Raw genomic sequence first — 26,411 nt, 5'->3', positions numbered from 1 at the left:
AAAGAAGAAGGTTTGATTTTGACACTCAGACAAATGGGACGATTTAGTTATCCCAACACTGAATTTAAAGGGCAATCATACGTGACAGATGTCTCTATTTAGGAGCGACAAAACCTAAATTTCAGAAAAACGTTTACTTCCCCACCCCACTACTGTCCATCAAAAAAAGCTCTGACAGATTTGAAAGAAGTGCCCCTACTTTATTTTCAAATGTGCCCCTAATTATGGTTTTCCAACTTCATTTTCTCTGGGGCTATATTCCTTTCATAATCTTTACAACTCACTTAATAAACTATATACAAACCCAACACCATACAATCAACAATTTATTTCCATTGCAGAACAAACCAATGAGGAACTGTTAAAATTGGATAGGCTGTGTATGTCAGGTGGTCTCACTGTGAGTTATTAAAGATTATGTGGATACTGATACCACTTAGGTCTAGAGCTAACAGATTTTTTGCTTTGCTTGCCAAACTGAAAAATTGTAAAAAAAGTAATTTCAGGTTGACCAAAAACAGTTTGTGGGTGAACCAAAACAGTTGAGTTGAATGAAACATTATCTTTAACAGAAAACAATTTTTTCAGCTATTATGTAGCATTTTTCAAAGACTAAAAGCGTGGGGCTTATTTATGGTGTTTCTAGTAAATTGTCTTGGTCATAATAAACAATGTGACAAAAGGAAACAACAACTAAGGTCACATATATTTCAAACATCAGCATACTACCTATGGACCATTTTAAACATGTTTCCTGGAGTAGTTTTGTAACACTGGACTCATTTAGTCATAGACTATAATAGATCTTATTTAAATAATCCATATTCCTGCTAACAATATGCTGTTACTCATTTTATGTGCTTTTACTCATTTTAAAAAAAGGCTCCAGAGGCAACCCTGGCAATTACGGACCGATAAGCCTAAATTCAGGACCAGGCAAATTGATTGAAACTATAGTAAAGAACAGAATTATCAGATACATAGATGAATATGATTTGTTGGGCAAGAGTCAACATGGCTTGTGCAAAGAAAAATCATGCCTCACCAATCTATTAGAATTCTTTGAGGGGGGTCAACAAACATGTGGAGAAGGGTGATCCAGTGGATATAGTGTATTTGGACTTTCAGAAAGCCTTTAAGTCCTCACCAAAGGCTCTTAAGCAAACTAACCAGTCATGGGATAAGAGGAAAGGTCCTCTCATGGATCAGTAACTAGTTAAAAAACATAAAACAAAAGGTAGAAATAAATAGTCAGTTTTCAGAATGCAAAGAGGTAGATCGTGGTGTCCCCCAGGGATCTGTACGGTGACCTGTGCTGTTCAACATATTCATAAATGATCTGAAAAAAGGGGTAAGCAATGAGATGGCATTTGCAGATGATACAAAATTATTCAAGATAGTTAAGCCCAAGGTTGACTGTGAAATGTTACAAAGGAATCCCACTAAACTAGGTGATTGGGTGACAAAATGGCAGATGAAATTCCATTTTGGTAATTTCAAAGTAATGTACATTGGAAAACACAATACCAACTATACATACAAAATGATGGGGTCTAACTTTGCTGTTACCATTCAAGAACGAGATCTTGGAGTCATTGTGGATAGTTATCTGAAAACATCTGCTCAATGTGCAGTGTCACTCAAAACAGCTAACAGAATGTTGGGAATCATTAGGAAAGGGATAGATAATCAGAAAGAAAATATCATAATGCCAGTATATAAATCCCTGATATGCCCACAGCTTGAATTCTGGGTGCAGTTCTGGTCACCCCATCTCAAAAAAGATATATTAGAATTGTAAAAGGTAGAGAGAAGGGCAACAACAATGAATAAGGGTATGGAACAGTTTCTGTATGAGGAGAGATTAAAAAGATTGGGACTTTTCAGCTTGGAAAAGAGATGACTAAAAAGGAATATGATAGAGGTCTATAAAATCATGACTAGTGTGGCGAAAGTGAATAAGAAAGTGAATAAGTGTCTGTGATCTATGGTCACCTGCTCAGAGCCAATTATAGGATTGTTGTATAACTTATAGTTTATTTTCCATACCCACTGGATATTTATTCCTTCACATAACACAAGCACCAGCAGTCATCCAGGAAAACTAATAGACACCAGGTTTAAAACAAACAAAAGGAAATACTTCTTCACACTATGCATACAGTCAATCGGTGAAACTTGTGGCAGGGGATGTTGTGAATGTCAGAACTAGAACTGGGTTCAAAAAAGAACTAGATAAGTTCCTGGAGGATAGGTCCATCAATGGTTATCAGCAAAGACAGTCAGGGATGCAAACCCATGCTCTGGTCCCTACTCGTTGATTGCCAGAAGCGAGTATTGGACAACAGGAATGGATCACTTGATGATTGCCTGTTCTGTTCATTAATTAATCTTTATTAAATACACTCTTAATAAAAGGGATTAACTGTAGTGGTAGAAAAAGAAGCATCTCTTATGCCACATTCCTTTTTGAGGTGAGATCCACTGAAAGTGAGCACTCTCATAAACAAAGAGAAAACTTTGACAAGAACTAGAAGAAAAAGGAATGCCATTGAGTGGGAGTAGTTTTCAGTTGATAACGGCATCTGAAAATACTTCCAGTGCCCATGAAGAAGCCTCTGCCATAGACTGGAAGGAGAAATATTTGCAGGATGAGCGGTGGTTGGTGGGACTGCAGATGACCCAGCCAAGTTCTGAAATATCTGCTTCAAATACACTATTCACTCATCAAAGACCCAAACAATGTAATAAACAAGCAATACCAAGATTTAACAGAAGAAAACCTTTATGTTTTTAACTGTGGGCACATTTTCAGAACAACTGTGAGAATTTGCCTAATCCCAATCTAGTACATCAGCAACTGATGGGTAGACCTCAGAGCAAGTTTGAGCCAGGAAGAAAAGAAACTAACAACTCTCAGAGCAAAGCTGCTAGTCAATGGGTTCAGGAAACAGATGCTACCCAAATGAGTGTGAGTGAGGCCATCCAGCAGTTAGTGGGACCTGCTTGTCATGGCTATGTTTACCTAGATGGGGTAAAGAGTACCTGCCTAATAGATACTGCTTCTCAAGTGACCTGCATATGTGAAACTTTCTATTATGAGTATTCGTCTTATCAAAAGTTACAGTCTATTGGCAATATACTTCAGATAGAAGGGGCTGAAGTGGTCCTGACAGGAAGAAAATCAGTGACAGTTCCACCTGGCACATCCAAAACAGTGCCCAGAATTCTGAAATTTGCTGTGAATGAATTGGAAACTGTTGTAATGCTGGAAGATCCAGGTATTGCAGTTGGACCTGGTGGGCTAGCAGTTCTGTCTCAATTTGTTAAAGTCACTCGCTCCAGTATGAGAATAGGGGTACAAGTCAAGAACTTAACAAGGAAGGACGTCATATTGAAACCTCACATTGTCATTGCGAAGGGGTAAGCAGTTGAGTGGATAAAACCAGTACCAACCCAGGTTTCAGCAGTTGCAACTGAAAAGAGGGACAGTGTTATATTACATTGGACTTTGAAGGATCCCCTCTCAGTGCTGCTGAGAGGGAAAGGATTGCTGAGACTGTCAGTAAGGAAGCTTATAAAGCTTTTGCTGTTCATGATCTAGACTTTGGAAGAGTTTCAGGAGTGACATATCGATTGAGCTCACAAATAATGTGCCTCTTAAAGGAACAACTGGAAGGGTTTTGCCTTCAGATTTTGAAAATCTATGCGAATTGGTGGCCCTTGGAGAGGATGAGGAAACATAGTCCATTTGCATCACCTGTGGTGCTGATGTGTAAGAAGACTGGAGCTCTTAGGATGGTGGTGGATTATTGAAAACTGAGCATTACCCAAAAGGATTCCTATCCATTATCCAGGATAGAAGAAACCTTTGCCTTATTAGCAGGATCTAAATGGTTTTCTGTATTGGATCTAAAGAGTGGATACTATCAAGTTCCAGTAGAACTCACAGACTATCCAAAGGTTTCAGAGTAACAGCCGTGTTAGTCTGTATTCGCAAAAAGAAAAGGAGTACTTGTGACACCTTAGAGACTAACCAATTTATTTGAGCATAAGCTTTCGTGAGCTACAGCTCACTTCATCGGATGCATACTGTGGAAAGACATCCTTCACTATGCCGTTTGGTAATTGGCAATTCAAAATGATGCTTCAAGGTTTGACTAATGCTTCAGCTGCCTTCCATTATAAATGTGTATTTTTACTGGAGTCTAAGAGCTGAAAAGCTGCACAATCAAAGTTGAATGAAACATTGAAAATAAAAAGTCTCCCCAAAGGATGACTAAGAGATCAAAGTTTTATCTCCCTCTTATAAAATCTCCCTTATAAAACTCATGGGTGCATACATATATTTTTCCCAGATCAGATTGGCAGTGACCTTGAGAATTTTTCACCTCCCTCTGCAGCATGGGACACGGGTTGCTTGCTGGGCTCATCTGGGTATATCTCAAATTAATAAATTCCCTGCCATTGCAGGGGCCTTGGGCATTGGTGCATCTTGCCCCCTCCAATTCTCTGCTTGTGGCACACAACATCTTAGTTTCCTCAGGATTATAATACTTTGGTCTAATTTTGGTTGTAGGTCTAGTGTGTGCGTGGCTGGGTGTTGCTGGTGGCCTGAAATACACAGGAGGGCAGACTAGATGATCTGGTGGTCCCTTATGGCTGTAACTCTAAGATTCTATGATATACAATCAGAGTCATCAGCTGATTGGGATGACATATGGGATTTGGCTCACACTGATGACAGAATACTGACTGTAGAGAACAATTAACCAAAGGATAGCAATGTCAATATCCAACAGAAACTAGACCTTCTACATCAAACACTTAGGTTCGCATTCATTCCTGACATAATTCTATTGGAGCAAAGGATGAATTTGTTCCATCCCATTTATTTCTTGTTGATACCAATTTGCACTCTGATAACTGGCATTTTTAGTCTCTTGGTCATGGTGGTCATACCTACAGATTTACATAAACGGTGTCTCTTATTTACAGAAGACCATGAGCTACTGTTCACAGTAACTTTTGCCTTCTGTATATTGTGACATAGCACTGCGCATCCAACTGAGTTGGCTATTGCTCCCCTTTGCTGGTTTAGCCTATGTTTTAGGGCAGATATACAAATTGGTCTTTGATTCTATTAGATTTACTATGGTATAGTTAAGCTTGTCCATTGACTGATCCCATAGGTTTCTCTCACATAGACTGCCTGAGACTTGGACATTTCCATGATATTAAGAATGATATGCAAATGGTTTCCCCGCGTTCTGTTGTAGTTCAGTCTGTTTAGGGCTTTTTTTCTTTACTTCCACTTTTCATTTATTCTTTTGATGGTGTATTCTTCATGAGATCAGATGAAAGGTAAGGAGACATGAGATGCCAGTGATTCACTGCTGGCACAAAAGATGGACTTCTGCAGTGCTCATAACTGATTTGTATAAAAATCCCTATTTGTTTTCCCCCTTCTCCTAGCTTATGTTACTTGCCTGTCTTTCCTTAGTCTCCTCTAAGATTTTATATGAACTCCTCAAAGCTGGGCTGTCCACTTTTTGAATGTCTGAAAAGCCTTTAACACATTCTGAGTGCTAGCATAAACAAATCAATAAAGTAGTAATAATATATTCCTGCTCAAGTGATGGAACCACAGTTACTGGGGCCTATGACATTGTAAAATCATCTGATCAACTTGTCATCTTCTTCTTCTTCTTTGATTCCTGTCTGTCAGCTCAACAGCACAGAAGGGGCCGAATGAAATCTTTTCACCACTTTATCATATACCAGCTTCATAGCTTCTTTTATCTTTAAATCTTTTTGTTTTATGTCATTCTTCACCATGTCTATTCAAAATATCCTTGGCCTTTCCCCATATCACCATGTATGGTATCCTTTCTGGGTCCATTCTTGACATGTGTCCAAACCTTCGCAGTCGTCTTTCTTGATTCTTCTGTAACAGCTTTATTTCTTGCCCTAGCCTTTTTTTCTCTCTTCATTTTTAATTTTTGTAGTCTTTAAATTCTCAAGTATTCTCTTCTGCCAGGTTCTAGTTCTTCGTCTCAGAGTTTGATCTTTACCTCTTTCTCTTGTCTTCCAATTGTCATATTTTTTGTCTTTTCTCTTTTTATCTTCAATCCAAATTTTGTGCTTTCCTGATCTACTTTGTCATTTATTCTCTGTAAATCCTCCTTGGTCAATGCAGTGAGGTCAATATCACCTGCAAATCTAAAGTTATGCACTGTCCTACCACATAATATGACTCCTCCTGTTTCATCTCTCAGTGCTACAGCCATTACTGCTTCCAGTACTCAGTTAAACAAATCTGGTGATAGCATGCATCCTTGTCTAACTCCTATGGTCATCCTGAACCATTCCATCAGTTTCTTGTGTACTCTCACCTTACACACTGTCTTGTTGTAGATGTTTTCTGTCAGCTTGATCAGTTCTTTGGGCATCTCATACATTCTTACAACTTGCTACAGCTCTTTCTGACAAATGCTATTGAAAGCCATCTTGAAGTCCATAAAATAGTTGCAACAGGTTCATTTGTGTTCTGTGTACTTCTCTGGTATCTGTATAATCATGAATTACTGATCTGTTGTACTTCATCCTGGTCTATATCCTGCCTGTTCCTCTGTAAGTGCCACATCTACATATCTCTTCATTCTCCTCAGCAATGTCTTGGTGAATGCTTCGCCCAGCACACTCAGTAATCTGATTCCTTGGTAGTTCTTGCATTCACTTTTATCTCCTTTTTTATAGACTGGTTCTATTATAACTGTCCCCGATTCATTCAGCATTTGCTCTTGTTTGTAAATCTTAATGGACAACTTGTGCATCACCTTTACCATGTGTTCCTCACCTGCTTGCAGCAGCTCTGTGGTTGTCAATTCCCAGCACCTTTTTCTTTTTCAAACTTTCTATCAGGATCTTTATTTCTTCTACGAATTTTGATATCTGCTGTCCCTCATTTGTGCTGGGTAAGTTTCTCCAGGACCACTTCAATCTACTCTGGTTTTGCACATTGTACAGCTGTTCAAAATATTCTTTCCATTGCTTATTCTTTGCTTGTTCATCCTCAATTACTTGTCCGTGATTGTCTTTCACTGCTGACATCTTCAACTCATATGTCTCATTCAGTTCTCTTAACTTGTGATACAGTTGTGTTGTATTTCTCTTCACACAGTTTTCTGCTTCGTGTATCCAGGTGTTTGTCTCTCTGCTTTCTATTTTATCTCTCTGTTCAGCCTTTTGTACTCATCTCTTAGACTTACACCCTCCTATTCTCCTTCATTGTCCTATGCTTGTCACTCAACTGCAGCACTTCAACCACTATCCAACTTGGTTTCTTTGTTTTGGGCTTGTAGTCCAATACTTGTTCAGTCACTCTCATAATCCCATTTTATATACTATTCCATGTCTTGTCAACATTCATTTCTTCTTTCACCAGAGATTTGCTGAGGACTGCACATATACTTGTACTATTGTAGCTGCACTGGATTTGATACTGAATCTTGCCTTCAGCATATGAGGAGATAATGGGTTAAATGCCATAAAAGGCTGGCTTACCTTCGGCTTTAGAACCAATGCAATTCTGTCATGGCATCCACCATTTTCTTTTCTTGATGTCAGTATCCTATGGTCATCATGGTACAATTTTCCTTTCTCATAATGTTCAACTTATGCATCATTACTGCAAGTGCTTCAGCCTGGATCAACTTGTGAGCAGGCATAATGCTGTCCCAACAGATGGCCATAAGCATAGTCAGCAAAAAGACTGTCCATGAGTACCACATGGAGCTGTTTATGGCACAGTAATTAAGACATTCAAATGGCTGCCTGTTCTGAGTTATGGGCCAGTGAAAATGAGCTATCGAGCTATTGGATGGATTCACTTCACTTCCAATAGTCAGATACTATATAATAGTGTATAGTGTATAATAGTGTATATTATAATATATTATAATATTATACTATAATATTATATAATATAATTATTTAATATAGTATAAATATATAAATATAATAATAATAATATATAAATATAAATATATAAATATATAAAATAAATATAATAATTTATAAATAATATATAAATATAAATATATAAATATATAAAATAAATATAATAATTTATAATATATAAATATAAATATATAAATATAATAAATTATAATATAATACTATATTATAATAGTGTATATTATAATATAATAGTGTATAATATATACACTATATAATAGTGTATAATAGTGTATATATATATATATATACATATATATATATCTGGCCTTGCCCCATCACTATATATATATATATAATAGTGATGGGGCAAGGCCAGATGGCTATAGAAAAGTGGTGGGAGATAGATATATTAGCTTCAGGCTAAACAAGTCCCTGGTACCAGGATCGAGCTATTGGATGGATTCACTTCACTTCCAATAGTCAGATACTATATAATAGTGTATAGTGTATAATAGTGTATATTATAATATATTATAATATTATACTATAATATTATATAATATAATTATTTAATATAGTATAAATATATAAATATAATAATAATAATATATAAATATAAATATATAAATATATAAAATAAATATAATAATTTATAAATAATATATAAATATAAATATATAAATATATAAAATAAATATAATAATTTATAATATATAAATATAAATATATAAATATAATAAATTATAATATAATACTATATTATAATAGTGTATATTATAATATAATAGTGTATAATATATACACTATATAATAGTGTATAATAGTGTATATATATATATATATACATATATATATATCTGGCCTTGCCCCATCACTATATATATATATATAATAGTGATGGGGCAAGGCCAGATGGCTATAGAAAAGTGGTGGGAGATAGATATATTAGCTTCAGGCTAAACAAGTCCCTGGTACCAGGATGAGTTAAATGGCAGCTGCTCCAGGTCAATTAAGACAGCTGGGGCCAATTAAGTACTTTCCAGAAGGCAGGGAGGACGCTAGGTTGATTGGGACACCTGAAGCCAATCAGGGGCTGGCTGAAACTAGTTAAAAGCCTCCCAGTTAGTCAGGTGGGAGTGCATGTCAGGAGCTGTGGGAGGAAGTTGTGCTGTTGGAGAGACTGAGCAGTACACACCATATCAGGCACAAGGAAGGAGGCCCTGAGGTAAAGGTGAAGTGGAGTTTGAGGAAGTGGGGGCTGCTGTGGGGGAATTAGCCCAGGGAATTGTATGTGTCATGTTTCTAAAAGGTCAGCTACCATAGCAGATACTATTAGGGTCCCGGGGCTGGAGCCCAGAGTAGAGGGAGAGCATGGGCTCCCCACCTCTTTTTGCCCCCATGATTAATCACTGAGACTGGGAGACAACAGAGACTGTGCAAGGGAGGATAGCTTCTCCTCACCGGCTTATGATGAAAATGGGTCAGTAGACTGTGACCCTTGTCTCTAGAGAGAGAAGGGCTACGTGGAGGGTCACAGTGAGCCTCTGAGGCTAGCGAAATCTGCCAGGAAATGTGGGACCCATGGAGGCAAGGACAGACCTTTGTCACAATATATAAATGCTCGTTCATCCACATGAAGATAGTTCTGAGTCCTGGTGGTTAGTGTTTCATGCAGCTGCGCATTCTCATTTACCAGTTCTTCTGGCTTCCCATGAGAACTCTCCTGAGGTAACTGAAATAAGGTTCTTTATTGTAGCTGACTTTCTGCAGAACAGAACAACTTTATGAGAACCCAATGCCCTGCAGATTTATGAGCGTTAAGATGTACTGAGTGATTGATGTAAGATTTTCAGATGCTTTTTCTGGATGTGGTGAATTATTGATTGGATTTGTTTTTCTCAGTCTCTTCAGATTTGGCCCTGGGTCAATTCATTGTAGGGCTGGCTTTCTTTCACCAAAGTCTATTACAGGAGTCTCTCCTTAAGGTCAGGTTCAGTTCTGTTTTCCAAAACAGTGTGAGTTTTATACAAGAAAGTAGTTATATATTATACAAGAAAGTAGTTTTTCCTCTATACAATCACATTAAGGTACTCTTAGCAATTAATATTGCTGCAGCTTAGTAAATCATTATGAAAGAATAGTTATGTAAGCTGGTGAACCTCCTATTGACTTCATTATGATTTCTGTCCACTTAAACCAGGGCTGAATGTGGCCCATAATTTTATTTTTCTTTACAATACAGGGAAGGTGTGTATGAGGGGAAGTCAGAGTATTATCAGGAGAAAGGCATAGGAAGGGAAGGTAGAGAATATTTGTTTTGTGTCTTTCCAGTGATTCTTCTGAAAAAGAATGTATCATGTCTATCATGTCAGCATGCATAAAAGATAGGAATAAGAAAAAATCAATTTCAGGGGACTTTTGAACATTTCTGACCAGCTCGGAGTGGTATCGTATCTATAATAATAGCACATTAGTGTCCAGAAAATACACAGATCAAACTGCTTTCTTTATTTGTGAATTTCATTATTCCATTCCATAATAAAAATAAGACAATCCAGAAGCTATCAGTATATTCAGGAAATTAGCAGAAGCCAGACTGAGAGTCAGGAATCCTGATACGTTTTCCTTACTCTTCACTGTTGTATGACCTTGGGTAAGTCACTAAAGCCAACATTTCCCCCAAGTGTCCACTAATATTGAGTTTCTTGATTTCTGGGTGTCCAATTTAAAACATATAGGGGCTCATTATCAGGGTGCTAAGCACCCACATATCCATTTGAAAGCTATGGATGCTCAGTATCTCTGAAAATCAGATTCTAAGTGTTTCAAGTTTAAGTTCCCAAATTAGCAGACACTTCTGAAAATTTTGGCTTAAACATCTCTTGTGGCTCAGTTTCACATGTTTCTAAGACTGGGATAATACTAACCTGACTCGGAGGGTTATCTTGAGAAGTAATGAATATTAATCAAGTACTTCAAAATTCTCATAAGAGATTTACTGTAAAAGAGAAAAGTAATAGTACTCTTCTCAGTTAAAGTCACTTGGTTTCTGACTGCATCCAGATTATCAAGAAAAGCCATCACTCAGTCAGTCACTGCTGATCACGTACTAGATATATTTACGTACAATTTTGAAAAACTGACCGAGATATTGCGACACAAAGTTCTTCTGTAGACAACTTGTTCAAGTTTTTTTATATCGACTTCATGTAACCTCAGCAAAGTAGATGTATGATTCCATTTTTGCTCAACTATGTTGCTGATATAATTGTTCTGCTTGATTATAAGCATTATTTTTATTTTCTGTCCCCAGATTTTTGTTTTTCATAGCTCAGATCCTGCATGAACCCTTGCTATTTATGTATGTGCTGTCTCTCAGCAGGGAAGTATTGTCTATAAATATAGTGTAAGGAATACTCATGCACTAGTAAGGGGATAAACTAGATGACCTAACAGGTCTTTTCTCTCTCTAATTTCTAAGATACTATGAATACAAAGTGGTTCAGCTGCTCAGATACTTTTCTTCCATAATCTCATCTATGAAATATATTGTGAAGAGCTCTGGATAGCTGTCCTTCTAATAATCTGATCATTCATCTTCTTTAGGATTATTTTCTCATAAGAAGTATGAGTAATCCTGATCTCAAATCTTCATGTTCCATTTGAAATGTATTGCTCCAGAGTTAATTGCTCAGTAGCTTGACAGAAACATATGGACAGTAAAATAATTGATATGTATTTCCCTAGATCATCATTATTCTCTTGCATGTATAGAAATAAGAACACTTCAATTTGCTGCGCTTCACTTCCTCTTTGTGCAAACAGTAATGCTAATTCCTTATACCATTTGTACTGCAGGAGAGCAGTATTAACTGTCCTAGCTAGGTGTGTCCCTTTGCATAGTCTTTGCCACTTTCTTGCCTTACATCTTCATTCAACTTTCTCTTCATTTCTTTTGCTTAGTGTCACTATTGATAGATGTTCATCTAGATGTCCTTTCTGCAGAGCTCCCATTGCTTTCCTCTGCTCTCTACAAATGCCACCTCTGTCCATTTCTACTCTTTTCTCATTGTGCTGAAAGACAAACATCTGTTGTTACCTTGTCCCCATTTGTCATCTTGTTTTCTACCAGCTCCTTGTTTCCATCTAGAATACACTAGATTGCTGACGTTATATTGCCTGATGTCTTCTATGATCCAAGAAATGTAACGGGGACAAACATCTCAAACAGCCACATAAATCTTTGTGACGTTTCATTCTTGGCTTTACTGCAATTTGGAGATCGTTTTAGGACCTTTGTCTCCTTCCACAGAACTTTCACCCACCTCTTCGCCACTGAAAATATCACTATATATCTGAACACTTCATTTCTCATAGCCTATGAATAAGAGTTGGAGTCTGTTTCTTAGTGATTGACTTCATACGCTCTGCTTTTCTTCATGTCATCGTCTAAGAGGTGGTTTGTTTGTTTGGTTTTTTTTTGGTAAGTGATCGCTGTTATGACTGTTGATGGGATTTGAGATGAAACACAGTTTCATGCTGGTAATGAGAGCTGCTGGACTTAAGCCAGTAGCAGCTTTTATTTTAAATCATTTTTTAAATTTACTGACTATACCCATGAGTATGCTGCTTATCTTGAGCAGCCTACTGTTTGAATGAGAACTTTTGTACAGCACAGGATAGATCACTGACAACAGGTGTTCTTGACTAATTTATAGATCTTAGAGGTTTTTCCTCTCTCCAGTTTTCTTGCTCTGAAGTTAAAGCATTGCTCTTAAGTTAACAATTTTTTTTTCTGGATCTGCTTTCTAATTTTGTAGCCCATTCTGGTTATTTAGCACTTTGCTATAACATTCTCCTCAGGGAAAGTTGGAATGTTGTGCCATAGGGTCACTATCACTGCTATAAAGAGTACACAAATACTAGCTGTAATGACCCTTATTTAGTCTTGGTGTGTGAGTAGAAATTTATCTTAGTTGCACTGTCCCTTTGCAACACATGTGAGGAGTTATAAATCAATAGGCAGTAACAGCCAGATCAGTACAATGCTCCAGGACAAAATACAGTTATTTCATGTGAGGCTTCTACAAGTGAAGAAGTGACATGCTCAGTCTCTACAGGGTCTCAGAAAATTAAACACATATAGCCATGAAATGGCCTGTCTGTGCACTTGAACTGTGCATCCCTGGCTGCAGCTGTACGTGCCATGAAGGTACTCTGGATGGCTGGGGCAGCATCAAGCACATCCAAATCAGAATTGCTATTTACGGATTGGGAAGAATAGACAATAGAAAACATGATAAACCTCTTTTCATCTTTACACAAATAATGGCTAGAACTAATTATTAGTGGGGCTTAGTCTCACTAGCCCCTAGTGACCAGCCCCCACTAGAGCTGCATGCAAGGCAGCTGCTACTACATTCTGAGCAGAGCAAATCAGGGAAAGAATGGGATGGGAAATACTGCAGTTGCAGTTACAGCAATTGTTTGTGGTAAAGAGAGGATCTCACCAGCTGCCAGGGGAAAAATGCGATTTTAGGGTAGTTGGCATAAACGGTTAGTAATCCCTGACTTAACTCCAGCTACACAGTCAAGGAAGAATGAGATTTCTGAATTAAGCAGGTCTTCACTGAAGGCAGTGTCTCTGGAGAAATCCTCTATGCAGCAAAGTGCAGGATACCTTACAAGAATTATTCTTTTCCCCTTAATTTTTTTCTAACTTAATTTATTGTTGCTGAAAGGTATCAGGCTTATTATTATTTCTAAAGGTACCAAAAGACCTGTGAGGATCAGCGCCCCATTGGACAGATGTATAGTATGGGATAGACATCACAATGAAGACTAGAGTCCTTTATCCAAATAGCAGGTATGGCACTAGTGCAAAGTCCCTTCACACTGCCACACCAATATGTCTCAAGGTTATTAGAGGGACCAAATCTAGGGGACAGGAGTTCAGTCCATGGCCTCTCTGTTGAGACTTCTAAGAAGCAAGGATGGACTTATGAATAGGGCCCAGTGAATAAATAAGTTATGGAGGCTCCCAGTATCTAGGCCCTCTGTGAGTGATGAAACATCTGTTGTGGAAATAATGCCTTCTCTCATTTCTTTCCTTTAAGTCTATTTAACACACTGAAGCTAAAATTATCTTCATTGCCTGCTACTCTGTATCCCATTATAAAGCCCTTGATCTATCCAATCCCATGAAAAATGAGATATTTATATTGTGAGATTCTAGATTCCCATTGCATCTGCCCAGAATTCTTAAGGAGAACATACAAAATGTAACAAAAAGAGAAAAAGATAGCATTAGAAAAAATATATGCAACAGACAAATATCTGTGAAATTCTTATAAACTACAATCTGGATACATAAAAAGGTGAAACTCTAAAAGATGTCACCAGGAGGAAAACAACATATAGCAGACTGTAATAAAAAAGAAAAATTAAGTCAGATCTCCAGCAGGGAAAATATACTTCAGAACCAGCCATAAGCACAAATAGAACTAAAGCAATCACTGTTCATCAGATAAAAAGCAGAATTTGAATTGCATGGAAGAAGCTTTGCATTTGTCAAGAGTTTCATTGAATAGAATAAGTTAACCCACCAAACTTTCTCTGTCTTGAAGGAAACACAACCTATAAGGCAGTTGTATTAATTGAATGGGGCAGCAAATGGCAGGGACCATTATTAATAATCCCATCCAAATGAAGGGCTGCTTTGGGGGAAGTAGCCAAGCTAATTCCTGGTGCCCCTTTGTGGTGGATGTCCAATGCAGGTACTCCATAGGGAGGGGCTACAGTGATCAGATAAATGGTTTGGTAAAGGATTTAAAGGAGGTGTTTGTTAAAGAAGCGGAATGGGAGTGGGTGGGTGGGTTGGGGCACCTATGACTGGTATGGCTGGGAACCAACCCACCCCCCTTCCTTTATAGCCCACTTTAACCCTCATTGGAGGGGGGATGGCAAGATCCCAGCAGTGGATTGGCTGGGGACCAGGATGGAAAAGAGTGGGGGAGGCTGACAGAAGCCCCCAGGTAGCTATTGAAATGATCATGGAGTTACCTGCACTGTACACTTTTATCTGCCAGGTAGTCGCAGATATCTAATAATAAAGTTGTGGCCTAATTAAACCACATCCAGTGTCTCCTGTCTTTAATCCGGTATAGCTGGCCAATGTTCACACTTAAAATCTTTCTCTTAAGACTGATATGATAATAATAAAGGGTATTAGCTGGTACCCAGGAGAATTATAGTTTACTGGGTTGTGCGAGTGCCATGATTCCCTTTGGTAGCATAGTGTGGCCCTGATAGTGTGGTAATGCTGCTCCCAATCTTCCTCTCCTGGTTCCATATAAATACCCATTTACCGGACAGCGGGTTTGTGACATTACATGAAAGACATCCATTTAACAAGTCATTATTGACAGAACTGTGACATTACAATGGCTTGGTGAAGCTGTGTTTGTACCTTTAGAGGTTGGGGGATGAGGGACACACAAGACTATTTTATATAGATGAATATATATAGCTTTGTTATATATCAATACAGTAACTTGCCCTTGTCAAGAGTGATCTTGCAATTTAAGAACATTTGCATGTTAGTGCCTATGGTGTACTGTAAAATGGGAATTTATAATGGAGTCTTGTGGCTTTAAGAGCCAAAGTGCAGTAGCAGTATCTCTGGGATACACTTGTAAAAGAGAGCTTTATTAATAATTGCTGATTTGTTCCCAGTTATAAGGTAGATATACAATTGTTATAATTATTTACCTCATTTGAAGTTACAGTGTGAATCATCTCAATGTCATCCTCTCACATTTATCTTCGCATAAATGTCATCATTATGTATAGAGAGACAAGGTAGGTGAGTTAATATCTTCTACTGGACCAACAGAAGTTACACACTTAGCCACTCCCTCAGAAGTTGATCCAAAAAAGATATTACCTCACCCACCTTGTCTCTGTAATATCCTGGGATCGACACGGCTACAGCTACACTGCAAATCATTATGCATATCCATCGAGACAAATTCTGGTCCCACTGAAGTTAATAGGAAAAACTCCCATTGACTTCAGTGGGAGAAGGAGTTGGTCCATTATGGGTAATGATGTTGCATCTGTTTAAAATAATGTTTTTGATTTCGCGCAAAATATAAACTGAACTTTAAATTTACTAAGGATACAGTGACACCACTCAAAGGAAGAATGATTTGGTGGCTAAGGCACTGGGCTATGACTCAGGAGAGCAGGGTTCAGTTTACAGCTCTGCCACAGATGTCCTTGGTAAGTCACTTAATCTCTCAATGCCTGAGTTCCACATCCGTATAATGGGGATTGTACAGCCTTTCTTCCACCGTTTGGGTGAAATCCTGGCTCTGTTGAAGTCAATGTTGATTTGCCATTGATTTCTACGGGGTTAGGATTTTACCTTTTGTCTGTGTCGTTTATATAGGTTGTGCTCCTGCAAAGACCAACACACTTATTTAACTTTGCATACTTTGAGTAGTCCCACTGAAGTCACTGGGGGCATCTAGATGCTTCCATAATACAAATACATAACCATAATAATAATTGAAGCATATTCACTTCCTAAAACAAATGTAAAGGGAAGGAGAGACCTGAAACTTACCACATACTGGGATTCAATTCTAGCTGATGATAAGAGTCAAAGTCATCTCGTAGGATAATGCTGTCACTATGCATTTCAGCTAAAAAAAGAAATAAAGCACTGTAGGAAAGAATTCCAGTGTAATGGTCCATTTTGCTAACCAACCCTGACAATGTGTTGCCTTACCTAGAGCAAAAGTATTTCAAAACTGTAATGTAAAAACAACAAACCTAACAAAGCAAACATCAGCTTTAAGCACATAAGTGTTGTAATGCAAGGTTTTCTGGGGAAAAGTTTCTTATGGTAGTGGTCTGGTCTCAATTCATTCACTCTGGATGTAACATAAACAAACAGATTTCATAGGATTGAAAACAAATGTTTTAAGGGACTGTGCTACAAACTCCCCTTCACACTGATTCTTGTTTCTAAATAGAGTTGGAAAAATTCCTGCACTGACAGAGAGATGGACTAGATGATCTAACAGGTGTTTTACATCTCTAATGTCCATGGACTTGACTCTGGTAGCTTACATCAGAGTAAGTAAGATCAGAATCAGAACCCATGATTCTTAGTCTCCTGTGACCATACTTAGGAGTATATTAATAGTTAGTGATGATAATTTTTTTTACATATTGCTCTATAAGCATCGAACACCATTTTTCCCCCTAGATTTGCTTTGTGGACCAAATACAGTATATTTCTGCCCAAATCAAACTTTCTGTGGTTTTCAGCCTTTATGTTTACCGTTTCTCTTTGTCATTTTGGAAAAGTTATGCTGACATAAATGGACAAATACCCTTGATACCCTTAGGCCTGGTCTACACTGGTCTACGAGAATAGTGTAGCTGAAGTCGACGTATCTCAGATGGACTTAGAATCACTTACTTCACGTCCTCGCGGCACGGGATCGACGGCCGCCAACTCCGCTTCCGCCTCTCACCCTGCTGAAGTTCCGGAGTCGACAGCAAAGCGATCGGGGATCGATTTATCACGTCTACACTAGGTGCGATAAATCGATCCCCAATAGATTGATCACTACCCGCTGATCTGACCTTAGTCATGCTGAATAGTGTAGTACTCCACAAATAGTCTCACTGAAGTGAATGAGACCACAATGGAGTAAGGTACTACTCAGCGGGAGCAAGGATATCAGAATCTGGCCCAAACTGATAAACACACTATGAAAAAGCCTTTGGTGCATTCCCACATTTTAAACATTTTGGAAATGATAAGCCTGATCCTGACCTCACATGGTTTTACATCAGTATAACTCCAAACACTTCAGTGGTATTACTCCTGATTAACATTTGTGTAAATGAGATCATAATCAGACTCTGTGGGCATATCCAAAAATTTTTTTTAAAGCCAGCAACAAATAAGTATGATCACTGGATAGTACTGAACAGTGGGACACACAGCCTTATAGTCTCTCTTTTTTAAGCTCTATTTTAGGACTCAACAGCCGCTCTTTCAGTGCATTGTAGGCACTCTAGCACAGGTATATAAGGCAAAATGGACTGCAAACAATGGACCAGAACCTCAACTGTGTCCATATTCAGAGGTACCTACACTGAGTGACACCATCTCTGAACTATGTTAAACAGAACACACAAAACTAGCCAGAAAAAAATCTGTTATGATATTCAGTCAGATCAGGAATTCAACTAGAACACAGAATAACTGAATCTTTTTCTATTTGTTTTCATAGCACATAAAGCCAGACAGTGGCCTATTGCTCCTGTGCTGACATACAAGAGTAATAAGCAGGCTAATGTGCCCCTTAATCCCTTGTGCCAGTGTTTCATGCCACATGGATTGGAAGGAGTGGGAGTGGACGGAGTTTTGACTACCCCTCCCTCAATTTACCCAGCAACACAGTTAATGCAGCAGATCAGGAGTTGTACGATTCCTCAGGTATAGATCTTTTGTAGTTTGCTCCCTCCCTGAAGCAGCAAGAAGAACAGGTGCACAATCTTCCCATCGGGCTGCTCCAGGGATGGTGCACGAGAACAGTATCTCTTACTACAGGCTAAATCACAAACTGATGATCTAGCCTATAATTAGAGAGGAGAGTTATGAGACACTATGTATTCATGCTGTGAGAACTCAGAGCCAATAAGCAAGTGGGAATGAAAAAATCATGATAAAAAGCAAACCAACCAGAACTAGTTTTAATTTGATCCCTTTTAAATAAGTCTCATATTTATTTGTATTTCCCCAAAGCAACAATTTCTATATGACTTTATAGGTTATTTATGTATAAAAAACTAGTGATTTCAAGTTTATGACAATAATAGTAAACACTTTTAGCACATACCTAGATGAGGATGCAATGAAGCTTCTGTCGGAGCTGTGGAAAATAAAGACACATAATATGTGAATTTTGACTAAAATAGGAATTAAATACTGTATTAAAATTCTGTACAGTGTAAAATAACTTGTAATAGCATACATGTTATTAAGTCATTTATACAGAAGTTTTAATTTATGAAGAACATGGTATAAATTAAATAATATGATAAAAACAAACATATAGAAAATGATGGTAGACTTGTTCTCTACTTAAAAGAAAAGTCAATAAGTACACTAAATAACAATTACAAGCAGTTTCACTTGTAGACAGAGAGAGAACATTTTTAAAGTGGGGCCAGGAGACATAACTAAAAATAATTGGAAGATATTAATACAGGAAAAAATTGAAAAAATTCCTGAGATTGAGATCTGTTAGACTATGGAATAGTTGCCCAAGATAAGAAGCAAAAGAATGCACACTTGGGTCATTTAAATTGCACTATACAAAGAATTACAAAATAATATTATAAGGAAAATCTTGTGTTCCCAGGGGAATGGGCCAACTGACTTAGGCCCCGATTCAGCAAAACACGTAATCATTTGTTTAACTTTAAGTAAGTGCTTAAGTGCTTTGCAGAATTGGGTCTTTGATAGGTCTTTTCCATCTGTGATTTCCAGAATTCCATGACACAATAAAATATATGCAAAAATTTACAAATCTTATGAGATTTTGATCTTTTACTAACACTACGTAATGATAATCTGAAACTAAACCAGAGAAGATTCTGAATTTGTTCCTCCTACCACAGAGACAGGCTGGGCAGCCGAATCTGAGCAATCTTATGCAGAAAGCATGTAGAAAACTTGCAGAGAGGAAGAGCTTGACTCTTACTAGATAGGAACATCCTGAATTAACCAAGTTGATCACCACATGGAAAAATTTTGTGGATCGTGACTTTGCTGATACAATGATAGAGGAAAATCAATCTTTCTTCATTTGCTGTACAGATATGGTATAGGTTTAAAAAAACAATTTATGCTATAAATAGTCAGACTCAGAACAAGACTTCTGTCACTGACATTGTAGCCATTTTCTTTTCCACATTACTAGATGCAGATCATCAGTAGATCATAGAGACATGTGAGGACAGAGCTGGGGAAGAGGATGTTTAGAAGCCACTGTATTGCTGGTCATTGACACAAGATTATGATAATGTAGGCCACTGATGTAGCGATCAATTGGCTGAGCAGGATTTCTTCCCAGTGTCATCTGAATTTAAACAGGTCATTAGCTATTGAGAGCAAACCAATAAAATAGGTTCTGTGCTCCAAGTAGAGAGATATACCCTGAACTGAAATGAAGCTAGGAGGCCTAATTCTAATTCACTCTTAGGCTATGCCTACACTGCAAAGTGAAGGTGTGCTTTTAACATGGGTAGGCATACCCATGTTAACTTTAATCTAGCTAGCATGGGTAATAACAACAGTGTGGATGTGGTGGTACAGGCTTTGGCAAGAGCTAAAAACTAGACTAACAAGCCCTCCAGGGACCCTTTGCAGTGTAGACATTCTCTAAAGCTCCTGTTAACAAGCCTTACTGTAAATGAGAATGCAGCTCATGATGTTTTGAAGAATGTTGTATTAAAAAAACAACAACCTGATGCTATCTTAAATTACTATGTAAATAGTAAATAGGCAGCCTAGGGCTCAGTGCTGCAACCCCCAGGCTACATCTACAGTTGAAGCGGGGAGCGTGATTCCCAGCTCAGATGCCCATATCTGTGCAATCTCTCATTAAGTTAGTGTCTAAAAATAATAATGTAGTCAAGGTAGCATGGGCAGCGGTGAGTGGTGTCATGGGCTAGTTGACCGAGTCCCATTGGTACATACTCAGGGCAGCTAGCCTATGTTACTACTTGCTGGTGCCTGCGTTACCTGTAGCTACATTACTGTTCTTGACAGGTTTCAGAGCAGCAGCCGTATTAGTCTGTATTCACAAAAAGAAAAGGAGTACTTGTGGCACCTTAGAGACTAACAAATTTATTTGAGCATAAGCTTTTGTGAGCTACAGCTCACTTCATCGGATGCATTCACTTCATCATTCTGAATGCATCCAATGAAGTGAGCTGTAGCTCACAAAAGCTTATGCTCAAATAAATTTGTTAGTCTCTAAGGTGCCACAAGTACTCCTTTTCTTATTACTGTTCTTAGCGCACTAGCTCAATGAGAGCTATCACAAGTATGTCTACTCGAACTGGGAATCATACCCCAAGCTCAAAGTGTAGACATAGCCTTAAACGCGTAAATCCCATTGACTTCGGTGTGTCTCTTTGTGTGTGGACAAGGAATTCAGGATTAGGTTCCTAAGAGGCTCAATAAAATAAAAGCACAGGCTTTTCAATTATATACACAACACACTGCAAAACAAATCTAGTTGTAACAATGGACTGCCCATCAAACCAAACTGATGATAATTATGCATATTTATATTAGCACAACTAATTATTAATTTCAAAAACAAAATGTGGAGTTAGACAAACACTAAATGTAGAACAAAATACTTTTCTGACAAATAAACATTGTTGAGGGGGACTACATTCCCAAATCTCTACTGTATCCAAATGCTGATATATTTTTGCCTCAGGTATCCCTTCACCTAATTTGTCATTCAAATTCCTCAGCTAAAGATGACAAATTATACAAGGGCTATGAACTTACCATTTAATGAGTGATGAACCTAGACTTTCATCTCCCCAGGAATAATTTATTATATTTTATATTTTATTGCAATGCAGCACTGTTTTGACCTTCAGGTATTATAATTAAGGTCCCAAAGTGTTATAAATTTGGAGCATAACACAAAATTGATTGTAGTGGTTTTCTAACTATTCTCAAATCTTCCCTTTTTATCAGTCCTAAGGATTACTTATTTTAAAGCAACGTAAATTACACGCAGGCCAATACTGCACAGCTGAGAGGCAAATTAAGTCTCCTCAAGTTATTGCACTAAAGTTAAACAAAATAGCATATGCTCCAAAACAAAGTAATAATATAGAACCATGAAAAATGCCTACTTATTTTTAAAAGTATCATAAACTATAAAAAAAACTTGACAAATGAGAGGGGAAAAAGAGTATTTTAATATTTATTTAAAATTGTGATTCTCAGTTAACAAATCCCCCTCAGACACACATGTGGGTAGCTTGAAATGTATATGGCATATGTGTGTGGATTAAAAATGCATATGGCTTCGATGGAGATGACATTCTCTTTTTTAAAAACTATGTAAATGAGTTGATTACACGTTATTTAAATAGCAATTAATATAAATAATAAATAGTTATAGTGCATAGACAGTGCTTTACCACACATGAATTGTGCCATGCAAAGAATAGTCATTGCCCAACAGTGCTCAGGCACGAGCAGGTACAATACAGAACAATACAAGGAAAATGAGGAGGCTTGCCATACAATGATTGGTAATCTTTTCCAAGTGTAGAGGGCAGCATTGCAGAAGGCACATAGTAAGGAGAGATCGAAGGAGAGAAAGGAAGCTGTGCTGGAATCATGAGCAACACGAAAGGAATAAAAAGGAGTGGTGGAGCCAATGAAGTCAAATATATAAGAGAGGACAGAATTACAGAGTCCTTTGAATTAACAGTTTGAATTTTACGTGGACAACGAGTGGAAAGACACAAGTAAAGGGAAGATGTTATTACATCATCAGGAAAGGAAGCAGTGTTTTGGATGAACAGGAGAGGAGAGAAATGGGAAAGGGGAGATAAGATAGTGAGAAACTGCAGTAGCTGACATGTTAGCTAAATAAAAGTCAGCACTACCCAGAACTGAACTGCTAACATAACACAAATTAAATGTGACTATGTCCCATCAATGCCAGTGCAGACTAGAGACACCTGAAAGTGGGTAGGCAAAAATGACATGTACAGGAGGGTTCAGAGCCTGTTTACAGCAGTAAGTAAACATCATAGTGTATATAACTCAAAACAGGCTAGGCAAAGCCTACCATAAGGAGCCGCCCATAATCCTCGCTTTTACAAGCAAAATCCTTAATAAACAAATTGACTTTGTGCTGAGCTCTAATAGCTAACAAATTTGGGCTCTGTTAGACCAACAGGGGAAGTGAGTTACTGGGTGATCAGCTCTCCTCGGAAAAAGTCTTGCCCAGAATTTCAAATCCAGGGACTGTTGGCTGCAGCACATCAGTTCCTCACAAAGGGGCATATGAATAGATGCTCATGGTATGTTGTGAAGAATATGTAAGATGCTAGTCTCCCTCTTTTTTTCCCTAGCAGATTGCAGCCAATACTTTCTATTTACTATAAACAACTATTGAAACACTGAGGTTGAACCTTTCTCTCCAGAGTATGTTGCCGTAGGATTGCTTTACTCACATGGACACACAAGTCAAGGAACACTGTGTCGTTTCTGATCTCAAGCCCTCTGCGTAGTTTTATAAAATACTATCGTGGTCAAGCATCGGAGCCTATATTCTGTTTTTAATTTGTTGTTCAAAGTATGCCTAGAAAAGTCTCCAATTTATGTTTCAATGCATGAAAAAATCAGCCTATCAAGCCCATGTTGCATAAATATTGCAGAAAGTGACTGGAAGAAAATAGAGAAATGAGAATTTGGGCTGAATCTCAGGATAAACTTCCCTGCAGTGATATCCGTAAGACTGTGGAGTAGTCTCCTTAAGGAATTAGTGGAAAACCCATAACGTGTGCCATTTAACACTAGACCGGACAAGCGCTGGAAATTATGCATCAAAGGGACAATTCTGCACTGGCAGGGAATAATCTGTTTCCATCTCTAATTTCTATGGTCCTCTGAATATGGCTGCGAGTTTGTCATGCAGGTCACGGAAATCACTCCATTCCATGACTTTCTGTGACCACTGTGACTTCTGCAGTGGCTGGTGTGGCTGGCCCAGGGGCCACCTGAGCAGCTCAGGCCAGCTGCACTGACCAATCCTGGGGCAGTCTTGGGCCACTTTCCCCCCTTCCCCAGCAGCAGCAGGAGTTTGGGTGGGGGGCTCAGGGCTAGGGGTTGGGGCATGGGAAGGAGTGAGGGCTCTGAGTGGCGCTTACCTCAGGGGGCTCCCTGGAAGCAGCAACATCCCTTGGCTCCTTGGTGGAGGTGCGGCCAGGGGGTTCTGCATGCTGCCTCCGCCTGCAGGCACTGTCCCTGCAACTCCCATTGATTGCAGTTCCTGGCCAATGGGAGTTGCGGAGCCGGCACTTGGGGTGGAGGCAGCGCACAGAGCTGCCTGGCTGCGCCTCCGCCTAGGAGCTGAGGGATGTCAACACTTCTGGGGAGGCCCGGACTCTGGTAGGGAGCCTGCCAGCCCCGCCAACCTGCATTCCCCCCCAGAACCTGCTGCATCCCCTGGGCTGCCCCCACCAAGCACCCATGGGCCACCTCCCTACCTCAAAATTTAATCAGGAGTATATAGTACAAGTCATTGACAGATCATAGGCCGTGAATTTTTGTTTACTGCCTGTGACCTGTCCATGACTTTTACTAAAAAATACCCCTGACTAAAATATAGCCTTACCTATGACACTTCTCTAGTCAGCTGAAACTACATTAGCCACCCCTCTAACCACTGATACTCTCCTTATTCCAGAGTACTATACTATTAGCTATCTTTACCAAAAGCTTTACTATTTCTATACTATCCTACCCCTTCTAGAGCTATGTAATGTAATTCAGCAGGTCTGATGCTTTGCCAGCATGATTTTGCTTCAGTAAGTGTTTATTAATATATTAGTTTTATTCCACCCTAATCAAGGAAACATGTGAACCAATCTTCTCTCCCACTTCTTTTGGCTACTAAAGTGAACCATTAATGTAAGTCTTCAAGGATAAGAACTTCATTTATCACTAACTTTCTTACTTGTCCCAACGTGAACCTACAATCTCCTTACTTTTCTGTCTTTTTGCTTATATATTATTCATTTTCTTATTGATTATATTATATGATTTAGTTTTCTTGATATACATTCGTTTCTTTATGCATGTGTTGACATTTACACTCCTTTGAATTTTGGCAATAAATTTTTATATCTCCATTCTTCTTCTTCAAGCTTTAATAAGACTCAAACACTAAAGCTTACATTGGTCCACACAGATCATTCTGTATTCTTAAAATATGTATTATAAGCTGAAACACACATACAATTAATAAGTGACTACCCTAAATTTTTTCTGTGTTCTTTCCTTATGGTATCATATTTCCCCTTATTTTAAGTGTGTATTTTGTTTAATGTCAGTGGAGAACTTCCCTTAATACTTTTCTCTTTTAGTCTTCAAACTTTTTTTTTAAAAAAAACCTAACAAATAAAGAAAGAGTCTGTTCTCTCTCTTCTTTGCACAAACATAAATCCCTATTAAATATATTAGGATTACCAATGCTTATTCAAGGAGAACAGACATAATGATTACTGTTTCTCAGATATTCTCCCCTACTTTTTTGTCTTCCTTTATATCCTCTGTTCTATTAAATACCAAGTCAAGTAACATGTCTACTGAATTTACTTTTTAAAAAGCAGTCCTGTCGCAAATCCACAAAATTGCCCTATGGTCTTATTTCTCTCTGCTTAATGTACTATAGCTTATGTCTAAATAATTTTGTTGCATTACTTTCATTATAGCCCTTTAACATAGTAATATTTTGGGACAGAAGGGGGACATGAAACCCATTTAGATCCATTTGCCTATCTGTCCCACAAGTATATTGAAGGGCTGGTCTACACTAACACTGTAAGTCGATCTAAGTTATGCTACTTCAGTTACGTAAGTTAAGTAACTTAAGTCAACGTAACTTAAGTCGACTCACAGCAGTGTGTACACCATGCTATGCCAACGGGAGACACTCATTAATGATCTGGAGGATGGCGTGGATTGCACCCTCAGCAAGTTTGCAGATGACACTAAACTGGGAGGACTGGTAGATACGCTGGAGGGTAGGGATAGGATACAGAGGGACCTAGACAAATTAGAGGATTGGGCCAAAAGAAATCTGATGAGGTTCAACAAGGATGGAGGTTCAACAAGGTTCAACAAGGAACAACAACTTAGGATGGAAGAATCCCATGCACTGCTACAGACTAGGGACCGAGTGGCTAGGCAGCAGTTCTGCAGAAAAGGACCAAGTGGTTACAGTGGACAAGAAGCTGGATATGAGTCAACAGTGTGCCCTTGTTGCCAAGAAGGCTAACAGCATTTTAGGCTGTATAAGTAGGAGCACGGCCTGCAGATCGAGGGACGTGATCGTTCCCCTCTATTCGACATTGGTGAGGCCTCCTCTGGAGTACTGTGTCCAGTTTTGGGCCCCACACTACAAGAAGGATGTGGAAAAATTGGAAAGAGTCCAGCAGAGAGCAACAAAAATGATTGGGGGCTGGAGCACATGACTTATGAGGAGAGGCTGAGGGAACTGGGATTATTTAGTCTGCAAAAGAGAAGAATGAGGGGGGATTTGACAGCTGCTTTCAACTACCTGAAAGGGGGTTCCAAAGAGGATGGA

At 38.5% G+C, this 26,411-nt stretch overlaps 1 protein-coding gene across 2 annotated transcripts in view; it reads right to left on the bottom strand.

Annotated features, from left to right (window-relative positions):
• Window positions 1-26,411, bottom strand: part of RELN (reelin) — a 452,196-nt gene that overhangs the window by 235,138 nt on the left and 190,647 nt on the right. For both annotated transcript variants that reach the window (XM_074942520.1, XM_074942521.1), the window contains exons 5-6: window positions 18,888-18,920; window positions 16,592-16,670 (exon numbers count right to left, since the gene is read on the bottom strand). In XM_074942520.1, the coding sequence (XP_074798621.1) occupies window positions 16,592-16,670; window positions 18,888-18,920 (112 nt within the window). The remainder of the gene's footprint in view (window positions 1-16,591; window positions 16,671-18,887; window positions 18,921-26,411) is intronic.

Source organism: Natator depressus, chromosome 1, assembly GCF_965152275.1.
Source record: "Natator depressus isolate rNatDep1 chromosome 1, rNatDep2.hap1, whole genome shotgun sequence".
Taxonomy (NCBI): domain Eukaryota; kingdom Metazoa; phylum Chordata; order Testudines; family Cheloniidae; genus Natator; species Natator depressus.
This window is presented reverse-complemented; position numbering and strand designations above follow the sequence as displayed.